At 33.1% G+C, this 13,980-nt stretch overlaps 1 protein-coding gene across 2 annotated transcripts in view; it reads right to left on the bottom strand.

Moving 5' to 3' along the window:
- Positions 1–12,577, bottom strand: part of LOC11440001 (disease resistance protein RUN1) — a 32,506-nt gene extending 19,929 nt beyond the window's left edge. The window contains exons 1-8 of one of the 2 annotated variants that reach the window (XM_039835210.1): positions 11,879–12,444; positions 10,547–11,648; positions 10,175–10,441; positions 8,785–10,061; positions 8,365–8,445; positions 7,025–7,507; positions 6,733–6,828; positions 6,187–6,367 (exon numbers count right to left, since the gene is read on the bottom strand). In XM_039835210.1, coding sequence (XP_039691144.1) covers positions 6,825–6,828; positions 7,025–7,507; positions 8,365–8,445; positions 8,785–10,061; positions 10,175–10,441; positions 10,547–11,648; positions 11,879–12,378 — 3,714 coding nt within the window. In that variant the 5' untranslated portion in view covers positions 12,379–12,444 and the 3' untranslated portion in view covers positions 6,187–6,367; positions 6,733–6,824. Of the gene's footprint in view, positions 1–6,186; positions 6,368–6,732; positions 6,829–7,024; positions 7,508–8,364; positions 8,446–8,784; positions 10,062–10,174; positions 10,442–10,546; positions 11,649–11,878 lie in introns of both variants that reach the window. The other variant, XM_039835211.1, reaches the window with a different exon arrangement.
- Between the last annotated feature and the right edge of the window lie 1,403 nt (positions 12,578–13,980).

A 13,980-nucleotide genomic window follows, 5' to 3' on the forward strand; every position in this document is an offset into this window, starting at 1 on the left:
TATGATAGGGTTTAAAAATATATGTTAACGAAATTGTGAATAAAAAAATAGCGAAAATATATATTCAAAATTTAATTATATTAAAATGGATCCACAAAGTGTGTTAGATTATCAATTTTTTTTTTTTGCTAGATTATTAGAATAAAAAAAATATTGAGGGAGTAAAGCGTAGATTTTAACATAAGAGGGGAGGGGAATGTAATTTAAGCTTCTCTTAAGGGAGGGGAGTGAAATATTTTCAATATGTTTTGAAAAAGAGATGAGGGAAGTGTATGTTTTAACATAAAAGGAGAGATGAGTGTAATTCAAGCATTTTGAGGAAAGGAGAGTATAATTTACTCTTAAAAAAAAAAAAAAAAAAAAAAGAAATAATCGTTACGTTAAGGTTGGCCGCTCCTAACTGATACACATTCTTATTCCTTTGTTATTGACATGGATCTTATTCAATCTTGTATCATGGACTTGAGATGGGGAAGTATTTTAAAGTTTCAACATCATTTTTGTCCTTCAATAGTACGATATCTTCACATTGTAACAAGTTAATAAGATACCAGTTGATGGTCCTTATTTCTTTTCGAATATTCAGATGTTATTATTCTTCTATATGCAAGGTGTTTGAATGTATTCTATGCATCGAATTGTTTGTATTTAAACGAGAAATAACTCAACTTCGTCCTTGAATTTTAAAAAATCAGTCAAATTCGTTTCTAAATTTTGCGAAATATCTATTTAGCTGAATTTATAAAATGTCAATCAAATCAGTTCCTCCGTATTGACATGTTAACGGAGGTGACATGTACTGTTAATCTCTTATAAGACTGACCACGTCAGATGTCACGTTTGCGACCAAATTGATTGATTTATAGAAAATTGTAAAGGATCAAATTGATTGATTTTCAGAAAATTGCAAAATTTCCAACATATCTTTTTCCCCAACGTCTCTTTCTCATGAAAGCTCTTTCTTCTCAAATATATAAATTTGGAACCCTGATTTTATAATTTGTCACCTAGAGTTCAAAATCCCCAAAATTTCTTCCATGAATTGATATTAAAGTTCTTCCCCAATTCAAAAAACTTAAAACCCTAATTTTTTTGATTCAATTTGAAATTCAAAAATCAGTGGTCATTGTTGAAGATTTGGTGTTCATAAATGATGGGTGATGGGCGTGAGTTCGGGTATGCTCCATTTAGGCTAAACTTCATTTAGGGTTTGGATGCAAGACATGTGGCAAAAAAATATTTAATGGTTGAGATTTTAAATTAAAAAATAATATAAAGTTGTTGCGATATGAGAGAAGAATGGAACATGATTTGTTTCTATTATTATGTATCTTAATTAAACAAATATTTGTTTTTTAAGCGCTAAATTTTTAGAGTAGATATCGCAACGTGAATCTATCAATATTTCAAAGAAAGCATATATTAATATTATGAACAATGAACTTTAAGCGTTGATTTGGTGACACGTTCTTTTCATAATTGATTGGTTTTTAAATGATGAAAATAGAACTACATTATTTGAAACGTAATTTACCAGTGCTACTATATATGGCACCTTCTTTTTCAATAATGAAGCTTGGTTGCTTCTTGACAGCTTCCCCATGGGCCATATATACGATGCTTTAGTCACTTTCAGATTTAGGATGCAATGATGATGCCCCATTTCGATGCGGGAAAAAAATCTCAGATTTAGGATAATAGAGAAATGAATGGAATTAATTATTAATTAGTAATTCTAATTAAATTATACAATGCAATTAGGTGGGTGAAGTAAAGTAGTTGAGCATGTACGTGCCATATCATTCGCAAAGTATTCGTGAATGAGTTTTTCTTTTTAAATATTATCATAATGACATTTGTTAGCATTTCCTTTTTTCTTTTTCAATTCAATCCTATTTGTTATATGTGTACACAAGTTGGACACACTATACATTTCGGATGTGTGTAGTGCCGGAGTCAATAAGAGAAAAAAAAAATATAAAGGTTGAAAGTTGTATACATATACGATTTGGACGTCGGCTTTTGTGTATAAGAACGTACAGTAACACAAACCTAAACAAATACTTGAAAGTGAATTCCATGAAGTCAACAGTTTGTCACAAACTTGTAGTCAAGGCATTCATGACTCCAATCTTGATTGGGAGTCCATCGATGCGTGACCGAGAGGATTTGCAGACTGCAACAAGTTCGAGTCTCATTGTAGTGTTCAAATACAGTTTCTTTTATATACTTTTTTAGAATTTAATTTTTAAGTCATTTCTAACTTCTAACACATCGCAACCATGAAGTTGAGAAAAATTTAAAATTCAAGATACAACATGAATTAAATACATTACTAAAATATAAAACAAAACTTACATACTTGTAATTAAAATATCGATAAAGTCATAGACATGGATAGCTCATCATAAAAGTATAACTATAAGGAAGTTGGGTAGAGTGCATATGATAACTAACAAATAATAGCATCATGTCCAGTTTTATAGAAAATGGCAACACAAAATAAAAAATTTAGATGGGGATTTAGAGACTTGGACTATTACATTCAAATGTATTGAAGTTACTGAGCCTTATTTTACTACATCATATATATCTGATTTGTAGCCAATGCAATGGAGAATATAATACAGTTTAATTTGATGGAATTGAAACCATCTAAAATCATATTAGGATCAAAGTGAGCGTCGTAGTAATGGAACCTCTATAAGCGTTGCATTAATCGAAACACCACCTTCACCGCATATTTGTTTATATGACACTCACTTTGTTCCTAATATAATTTTTGAACCTGTGGAATACCAGCCACTTGCATTGCAAGTTCATCATTGAATTTCTAACTTCTGCCATCAAAGTCGGTTTCACAGTTAACTTCAATTAGAACACTGATGTGTGAATCGTGAATGTATGTACCAATTCTTCCTTTAGTAGCTTGCCGGATTTCTTGTCAGCTGATAAGAGACCCTTTTTCTAAGGTATGCTTGCGCCTTTTCATGATAACCTTCAGTTTCGGCAAGGGCATTATTACAGTCCATCGTCCCAGCACCGGTTTCTTAATTGTTTAACGAATGAGGCCGAAACCACTACTGTTGATTTCCAACAAAACAACATTGAACAATTTAAGAATTGCAGTAATTACATCAGTTTTTTTTCGCACAGTTTTTCTTTTGTAAAACCGACACTTACACACGTGATTACATTCAGTTATTCCATTTTCTCAAACTATTACGAGTTTCAACGTGCCAGTGTCAGTGTCATGTGAAATGTCCATGTCTATGCTTTCATAGACTAACACTTACATGGCACACCTTCAATTAAATTTTGTCTATACCATGAATAATTCATGGATACGTTAGATGGAAAAAGAAAAATTGACTTACGACACTGATTGCAGTTCTAGTTCGTTTAATATATTAAAAGTGAGTTAGTTCTTCACATCATTTGTAAAAAGAGTGTTATATGAATTTGAAATGAATGAAAAAGAATATGAAAATGTGAAAATGCAAGCCATTACTTCAACTACGCTAAGTAATACATAAAGTTAATGCAATCTTCAAGACAATGTCTACTTTGGCATGATTATAGAAATTTTAGAATGGGAAAAACTACACAAGTAGTCCTTTCACTTCATTTAAAGTTTCAAAAAGATCCCACGTCTTTTTTGGCAACAAATTACTCTAATTCTGTTACAAATTTTTGTACATAAAATCAATCAATGATATACTATAAAGAATGTTTCATCACTTAGTACCACAATTAGACTTTCGTTGACAGCGAGGTCACACTCTTAGATAAAATGGTCAACTATACTTTTGGAAACATACATAGATGAAAAATGATGTTTGGTCCAACATTGTCGAAGTTTTTAAACATGAAGGATTAACTTAACATGAAGAAATGACTAATTTGACACTCAAAAAAGTACCATGGACCTGTTTGAAACTTTAAATTAAGTTAAAGGACCCTTGGTGTAGTTTTTCCTTATAGAAATTAATCACCAAAATTTCATAATTTAATTACTACTTACTTTGGTTCAGCCTCTTTTTGGCTTCTGCAGCAGCAGGCTCCGCCTTTCATTTGGAGTAGTTACCTCTTCAACTTGTGCTGCAACAGGTGTATGTTCTTCTTGCAGTTCTTCGGTGGAAGGACTTTCAAGAGACGGAACTCACTCACTTTCTTCTGTTCCATCTGTCGACAGATGATTCCACCAAGAAAATTTCTCACTTCTGCCAAAAAAGTCAGTATCACAGTTAACTTCAAATAGAAAACCAATGCGTGAATCGTGAATGTAGGTACTGATTCCTCCTTCAGCTTTTAATCTTCCGGATTTCTTGTCAGCAGTTAGAGAATTTTAACAAATTCTGCAAAGAATGCATTCCAAACTTTCTTCTATATATCAGCCAACAGTAAGAAAACACAACATTTTATTGCCCATCTATCAAACGCGTACACAAGAAAAGGAAAATTTATCATTTGAAACGTGTACACAACATTGTACTTCCTATTGATCGACTTGTTTCAACAAAAAGATGTTTTCTAAGGGAAAATTTATCATTTGAATCTATCTTTTCAAGTTGCTTTCAAGATTAAAAAAGAACCTAAAACCAAGAACCATACTACTATTTTCCAAAATATAAGAAACCAGACGCATCCAAAACACATTAGTCATAAAACTCATCCGAGTTGTATCATTTACAAAATAGAGCAGAAATTTGATCACTCTTAGGTGAACATTACAACTAAAACATGGTAAAAAAAAACAAAAAGGAATAAATTGTTAACAAGATTCCTTTGACAACGTAACAGAGATGCAAATCATGTCAATGCTCATCTGCTTGCAGTTTGAATTCAAAACATCTCTTGTCCATTTTGTCGAGACTCTTCATGAACTTGTGATCCATATCTTGTTTCTTCTCTCTGAAGTAGTTATGAATGATTTTGATTGACGTTGCGGTTGTGTCCCATCTTCAATTTCCAAAATCTTGCACTTCTGAGCCAAGGAAGCTTCATGATTCATTATTGTTAAACTGAACTCTTGTAGGTCTTGTTTACATATTCAACGATGCACGCAACTCTTCACCTCCGTACCCACATCCCTAATAATTTCAACACAGGTAGGGACAAAATCAAGATGATCATCGGGCGACTGAAATTGAAACCTTCACTCGAGCCTTCTGTTTGTCCATTAGAATTAGATATGCTGTTTGTCTCGGATGCAATTGCAACCTCTTCAACCTGTGCTGCGACAGGTGTTTGTTCTTCTTGCACTTCTTCAGTTACATCTATTAATAGAGGATCCAAAGTTAAAGAAAACTATAATGATGTCTTTCAATTGCTTTGGTTGCATAAAATTGATTGATGCGGATCGTGTAGAAAATGAAATGGGTACTAGATCATGCAATATGTGGTTTATATATAACAAATTCAGAAAACATACGATCAATTTCAATTCATTAACCAAAACTCATTGAGGCAAGCGAGACTTGAAAATTAATAAAGCATAACCTTTATTCGCGCTTCCTTCAGGAGACAAATCATCACTTTGTCCACTCAAACTAGCATCGATCTCATTGTTATCTGGAACAGCTTCAACATTGTCATCTACTTGAAACAGAAAGGAAATATTATTATTCAGAAAATGACATACAATCAGTAGTTCCAAATGCGATAAATTAGCAGAAAAAGTGTGAGATAAAAAAATAAGAACCTTCTGATTCTGTGATAACAGAGCAAGGCTCAACTGCATCGATATGTGATTGTTGTTTAGCTTCGGCAACAATTTGATCAACTCCATTTTCTGTTACACTTTCATCAGCCACTTCAGATGTAGAGGTTTGAGATTTTTTCTTGTGGATGACATGAATGCAGATTTCCGTGATAAAGTGTTCCTTAAAATGTTGTCTATGAAACACAGACACCAGACGCAGCACGGAAATTACAACCTAACACAAATTTAAAACCCCCACTCGGTAAATCATAAAATTCAGTCTAAAAATTAAAATATAAAGTTAACAAAATTCTTTTGAATTATCTTCAGTACCTCTGCTTGCAGTTGACAACAGAGATTGTTTTTGCGGTTGACTTGTTAGCACTTGTTGACATTTAAAAATTAGAAATCTTATGTAAGAATTCAACGATATGTCCAAACTCCTAGTTTGAAATATGAAGCAAATAAGATGAAATTGCAACCTTTGCTCAGGCCTTCATCTAAAGTTGTAATGCCAGTTTGTCTATTAGAGTTAGATACACTTCTTTTTTTTTAATGCAATTGCAACTTCTTCAACTTGTGCTGCTACTGGTGTTTGTTCTGGCACTTCTTCAGGTGCAGGACTTTCAGGAGAGGGAACTTGATAATTTTCTTCTGTTACATCTGTCGATAGAGGATTCAAAGTTAAATAAAACTCCCTTCATAACAAAAAGAAAAAAATCCTCCATCTCCATATAGGAAAAAAAAAAATCCTCTATCCGTTATGTGTAATAAGCTAAATAAGCTAGCTATTATGTGTAATATCATTCTTGTTAAATAGCAGCGCTATATTGCTACAGCGAGTGGACTATGAACAAATTGCTATTATTCAGAATTACGATAGTTAGTGCAAAATGTTGTGAAATAGCATCTATAGTGGCGCTATAAAACTATTGTGTAGCGGTAAGAAATTGTTACTTTCAGCGATACACGATTGACAACACTGATTCAATCAAGCAAGCAGGATTTGAAAATGAATTAAGCATAACCTTTATTCAAGATTCTCTCAGAAGACAAATCACCACTTTGTCCTGTCAAACTAGCACCGATCTCATTGTTCTCTGGAACAGCTCTATCATTGTCACCTATTTGAAATGCAAAGGAAATATTATTCGTTAAGTTAATCGGAAAAACCATGTACATGTATGTTACTGCAAAAAAATATGATTGATTTTTGTTGTAATTTCGAAAGAGAAAAAAAATACATACAATCAGTATTTCCATATGTAAAATACTAATGAGATAAATTATTAGAAAAAGTGTGAGATAGAAAAGAAGAACCTTCTCCTTCTTGAGGAGCTGGTGCATTTGAGGTAATTGTTTACAGCATCCAAGTCTTCTTCAGAAACTAAACTTTCAGCATCTGAGTTTACAGTGTCTGTGTCGTATCTGATGTCCGTGTCCGTATCCGTGCTACCTTGTTGGCAACAGTTGTCGAGGAACCGACCAACTGGTAAGTCAGTTTCGACATTGCATGTTGCAATATCTGTCTGAATAGCTTCTTCAATAATTGAAATTACAGCATCTGAATCTTCCTGAGAAACCAAACTTTCAGCATCTGAATCTACGGTGTCCGTGTCCGTATCCGTGTTACCTTGTTGGCAACAGTTGCTGAGGAACCGACCAATGAATCGACCAATGATATGGAGGTTCGAGATTTTTTTCTGTTGAGATTCAGTAGAAACTTCATCTGCAACAGGTGAATCCGGTGCCTCCGCGGATACTTCTGTTTCTGTGGCTGATATGGAGGTTCGAGATTTATTTCTGTGGATGACATGAATGCAGATTTCAGTGATATAGTGTTACTTAAAATGTTGTTGTCTATGAAACACAGACACCGGAAACGGAAATGAAATTACAACCTAACATATTTAAAACTCCCACCCCGTAAATTATAAAATTCAGTCTAAAATGCAAGTCAGACAAAGAAAGTGTCACTTCTGCCAACAAAATCATACAACAGAGATTTATAAAGTGATGAATAATATAAAATTAACAAGATTCTTTTGAATTATCTTCAGTACCGCTGCTTGCAGTTGACAACAGAGATTGTTTTTGCGGTTGACTTGTTAGCACTTCTTGACATATTTAAAAATTAGAAATTTTATGTAAGAATTCAACGATATGTCAGCAGGCTGAAAAACCAAAGAAATGTCTTTAACCCCCCAAAGGTAAAGCATTGGTTGGTCCAAACTCCCAGTTCTACCGAGGGAAAAGAGATCCAATTAAAAATCGCCACAGATGATTCTGTTTGGATAAACAACTTAATTAAGCGCGTATGGCATACGCACTTAATTAAGTTGTTTATCCATGCAAAACCTATGTAAAAACTATTTTAATAGAAAAATATAAAATAAAGTAAAACAGTTTACATGCAAGCTATAAGCTTTTTTCATAATTTGAAAACAGCTTATGGAAATGTCATAAGTTGTTTCCCTAAGCTATCCAGTCAGTCTCTCAAGTTCTTATGTTGTTAGGTAAGCTCAAATAAGCCAATCCAAACAAGCCCACCATAAAAAAACTGTTCTCTTTTACATGTAAAAACTAAAATACATATTTACTTCTGTTCTATGGAGAAAAATGAGAGTGGAAATATGAAGCAGATAAGAAGAAATTGAAACCTCTTCAACTTGATCGCTTTCTTTGGTATAATAAATTGAAACCTGGGGAAGTTTGTTCCTCCTGCACTTCTTCTGTTACATCTGTTAATAGAAGATCCAAAGTTAAAGAAAAATATAATGTTTCTTTGGTACAATATCAAATTCATAACAAATTCAGAAAACATGCGATCCAAACATTGAGGCAAGCAGGAGTTGAAAATTAATTACACGCCTAATCTTCCAAGTGTATGTGCTCCATAGGCTGTTGTTATTCACACCCAAAACATTGAATTGTGTAATTTTTTTAAATTAGTATTGGTGTCAACGTTTCAATATATTCGTGTTGAGTCATGTATCCATGCCGGTGCTTCATACAATTTACCCAAAGAAAAAGGAAATAGATAAAAAATTCAAACTCAATTATTGAAAAAAAAAACTTACTTTACAAATCCAAACGTGTCAGGTTGAGACTCTTCATGACCTTCTTGTTCTGGTTGTTCAATTGCCATAATCTTACACTTCGGAGCCAAGGATATTTTGTGATTCATCATTGTTAAATTGAACTCTTGTAGGTCTTGTTTACATACCCAACGATATCCACAACTGTTCACCTCCATACCCAAATCTTCACCCCCAACAATGTAACAACTGATTTTTTCAAATTTATCATAGGACTCTCTAGAGAGGTAGATTATCCATAGATGACTTGATTTGGTCGTAATAAGATATCTCTTAAGAATTACTGGAACACTAAAGGAAGAAAGAGAATCAATAACCAATTTTATATCGGCTATCCACGGAAGGATCTCTTGATTAGGTGCCACGGAAAACACTGCACAACATACAAAGCCAATGATATTATTGTTATTGTCATGCATAATAGGAGATCTGTCTATTGGTATTGAACTACCCACGCTCTGATTATTAATCCAACTTGGTATTTCACTTCCTGGAGTAACAATATGAATCCCTTCAAATAAGGACGCAGGGTAAAAGTGTTGGTATGCCTGGATGAATTGTATCATCCATGAAAATGCCATGCTACTGCAACGTTCCCTTTCACCTAATTTTGGACAGTTGAAAATGACCAATTGTGTAACTTTTCTAGTAAAAAGGTCATGAAACTTGTTGTTGTTCTCACGATGATCCTCCCCAATATTGGTAGGAAAAGGAAGTTGAGGCAAAGATTCCAACAACTTGCAATGCTCCAAATTTAAATATACAAGTTTGGACAGCTTTCTCAGGCTAGGTAGTGTCACAAAATTGTTTCCCCCTAAGTTTAATATTTCTAGCCAATATAAACATTCAATTGCATATGACACTTGGCTTAGACGGCAAAAGCTAATGTTAACTTCACGCAAACAATATAAGCTATGCAAGGATGACAACACATATGATCGAGAATGTGATGCACTTTCACTTATATCCGGGTTCTTCAAATCCCTTTGATTGGTAAACGCTTTGTGACAGTTCCACATATATAGATATTTAAGAGAGCTTAGACCGAATATGTTGTTGGGTATGCTTACAAGATTTTTGCAATCTTTTAAATTCAAGTAAACAAGGTTTCTTAGAAGTCCAATAGATGGATCCAACTCCAAAAGGCTGATACATCCTTCCAAATTTAACCACTCAAGATTCGGGAACTCTCCGAAATCTACTATCTTTACTAGTTTTTTGGAGTATCGTAGATCCAATCCCCTCAAATTGGGAAGATACTGTAATATGAAAAACAAACAAAAATGGAGCCATTAATTTGATTTTAAGAGAATTGTTTCAAATTTGTTTATATTTCTAAGATGAACATTTATAATAAGATAATTTATAGTACCTTCTTCTTTCTCCATAGTTGTTTAATGTTGCTACTATGCAAGATCAATTCTACAAGTTCATTGGGGTGAAAATTTGATGGCAAATATTTGAAAGGATATCCAGTCCACTGAACATATCTTAATTTGTTTGAAAGACTCAATAGGCTTCCGGAGATATTCACACCCCACATGATGATGAGCAATCTAAGATTACTCATTTTTGACAAGTGTTCAACATTCAATCCAACCTCTTCATCATTCAAAACTAAGGCTTTAACATGCTTTTCCTAAAGCATTGCAAACAATAAAAGAAAAAATAAATTACTTGTTCCTAAAGCATGCTGTTTATAAAACTGGAAATATGTTTTTTTATTACTAAACAACAACTTTACCATATTCTCCAACATAACATTGTAGAGTTGTTCTGTGGACCACAACCTGCTCCATTTTCTTGGCTCTTTGCTTGAACTATTTTGCACAATTTTTCTGCCTAGCTCTTCCAACAAAGAATGCATTTCAAGATTTTGACCATTAATGTTCATAAGTGATTTATCAATAAGAACTCTTAATCCAATATCAGCATGAAATCTACAACAATTTAGAATGTTTTTAGCATATTTTTCCGATTTGCGGTTGAAAAAACAAGCAATATCAAGAAATATTTCTTTTTCAGTCTCCTTTAGACCATCAAAACTTAACTGCAGCACATCCATGACATCATTATCTGGACTTTCTCTTAATCTAGTCAATGCACTCTTCCATTCCGTCACATTACGACCAAACAAAAATGAGCCCAATACTTTAATTGCTAACGGTAGACCATTAGCATAATCCAGTATCTCATATACCAAACTTTCATAATTTCTCATAATAATTTTCTCTTCTTTGAAAGCTTTTCGACAAAATAACATGTGAGCTTCATTCCAATCCAAGAGTGGAACTTTGTAGACTACATCCACTCCATACTCTTCCAATATATGCTCATCTCTAGAAATGATAATAATTCTACTACCTACGCCTAAACATTCACGATGCACACCTATTTTTTCCAATTGTTCAACTCGATCTACATTATCAAGAATAAGAAGGGCCCTTTCACGACGTAGCCTACTTTGTATCAAATTAGTTGCACGGTGACGATTGCATATATGATGGTCTTCTATTCCGACGGTTTGAAGTAGGATTTCCTTTTGTGCATCGAGGGGACCATCATGTAATCTAAATTTTTTGGCAACATCTTCAATAAAACAAGATCCACTAAATCGATGGGATATTTGATCATATAAAGCCATAGAAAGGGTTGTTTTCCCTATTCCTCCCATTCCACAAATTCCTATTGCACGAACTCCATCAACCGAATCCAAATGCAAATGACTTTGTAAGGCTTCTATAGGAGAATTAATCGCAACTAAATCTTTTGAAACCCATGAAGATTTGCACTCCAATATATTCATTATCGTCTGAACAATCATTCTAATCTCTGCAGATTGTGGCCTGGACGTTCAAAAAGTTGTTCAATAATATTAAATTATCACGTAGAAAAACCAAAAAAAGAAAATTAGTTTCAACTCCAAATATTTGTTCAAAGGGGTTAGACTATGAGATTTTAGGTAAATATAAATCTTTCCTAAGTACTCTTTGAATTTCTATCTTGGACTCGTGCACCATCATTTCACCGTATATTTTCTACCAATTACAAAAAAAGTAAACTATAAATTACTTACTTATCACATAGATCCCAACCAGCGATACTCCCCACTTGTTTTAGGGCTTCCCTCCATCTTGACACCATCTGAGAGTCTTGTTGGAATGTTTGTTCATGTATGGTAAAGGCTTCACCATAAATCCCACTTTGCTTTCGCACCTCAGAAGGATCAACATCATAGAAAACTGGAAGAATGTGTTTTCTTGATACATGAACACATTCACATATCTTTTCTAATTCCTGCAAGCACCATGTTGAGGAAGCATAGTTTCTTGAGAATACTGCAACGAAAACCTGGGATCCTTCGATTGCTCGAAGGAGCTCAGGTCCTATGGATTCACCTTTTTGAAGATTGGTGTCATCCCTAAATGCATAAATACCGTTTGTTTTAAGAGCATCTAATAGATAACCAGTGAAATTGTTGCGAGTGTCATCGCCTCTAAAGGTGATAAACACGTCGTAATGATTTCTCCTTCTAGATGTCACCATAGCTATGGATGAGTTGCTGCTGCTAGCCATCTGAATAAAAAAATTTAGATTGATTGGATTGGACAAAGTGAGTCTCTATCACTTGACGGATTGGAATATATTTTAAACTATCAAACATATATATTATAAACAACGAACATTAAGCGTTGGTTTCGTGGCACCTTCTTTTCAAAATTTATTGGTTTATGTTTTATGGGAAATTCCGGCATTGTCCAATGACTGGAATGGAATATAATCTTTAAAAAAAGTGTGTGCATCATTGGTAGGGATTGCATAATATAGTGTTCTCACCGTCGACACCCTATTTTTTCAAATTTAAGATGTGCGAGCTCACATTATAATATCTGACCAAGCATATATTTACAATAATCCAATCTTTTTAGGCAAAGTGTGGACTAAATAAAAATCAATTTTTCTGAATCATAAGCGTTGATTTCGTGCCAACTTTAATTTTCACACGCTTCTTTTCATTATTGATTGATTTATTTATTTACATTTTATGGGAAACTTCTAGCGTTGAAATGTCAAGGATTGATAAAATATGAAGCTTTGGACTATGTGTTATTTTAATCTACACTAGATCGTCCACCCGTGCTGCCGCACGGGTCATATAGATTGTAAGTGTGGTAGACAAAAGCAACATTTGATAATATAGTCCCAACTTATAATTTTAATGTCAAAATTATAAATACAACTATAGAAGAAATTTGTATAATTGATTCAAAATATGTTATTGTATAATTGATTCAAAATATGTTTAGTTAACTTTAATATATAAGAAGATGTATCGAGAAATTGAGAAGGGGGAAAATTCAATAAGGTTAAACAAAGGAATTTAGCATCAGGATTAAAATAGTAAATTTATGCAAGAGGTTTAGGTTAAAATTAGGGCTAAAATATGTTTCTGTGTTAACTTTAATATATAATAAGATGTATCGAGAAATTGAGAAGGGGGAAAATTCAATAAGATTAAACAAAGGAATTTAGCATCAGGGTTAAAATAGTAAATTTATGCAATATGTTTAGGTTAAAATTACAGATAAAATATGCTTCTATGTTAACTTTAATATATAAGAAGATAAGAAGATGTATCGAGAAATTGAGAAGGGGGAAAATTCAATAAGGTTAAACAAAGGAATTTAGCATGAGGGTTAAAATTGTAAATTTATGCAATAGGTTTAGGTTAAAATTAGGACTAAAATATGCTTCTGTGTTAACTTTAATATATAATAAGAAGATGTATCGAGAAATTGAGAAGGGGGAAAATTCAATAAGGTTAAACAAAGGAATTTAGCATCAGGGTTAAAATAGTAATTTTATGCAATAGGTTTAGGTTAAAATTAGGCCTAAAATATGCTTCTGTTAACTTTAATATATAACTAGATCGTCCACCCGTGCTGCCGCACGGGTCATATAGATTGTAAGTGTGGTAGACAAAAGCAACATTTGATAATACAGTCCCAACTTATAATTTTAATGTCAAAATTATAAATACAACTATAGAAGAAATTTGTATAATTGATTCAAAATATGTTATTGTATAATTGATTCAAAATATGTTTAGTTAACTTTAATATATAAGAAGATGTATCGAGAAATTGAGAAGGGGGAAAATTCAATAAGGTTAAACAA

This window comes from Medicago truncatula, chromosome 6, assembly GCF_003473485.1.
Source record: "Medicago truncatula cultivar Jemalong A17 chromosome 6, MtrunA17r5.0-ANR, whole genome shotgun sequence".
NCBI lineage: Eukaryota > Viridiplantae > Streptophyta > Magnoliopsida > Fabales > Fabaceae > Medicago > Medicago truncatula.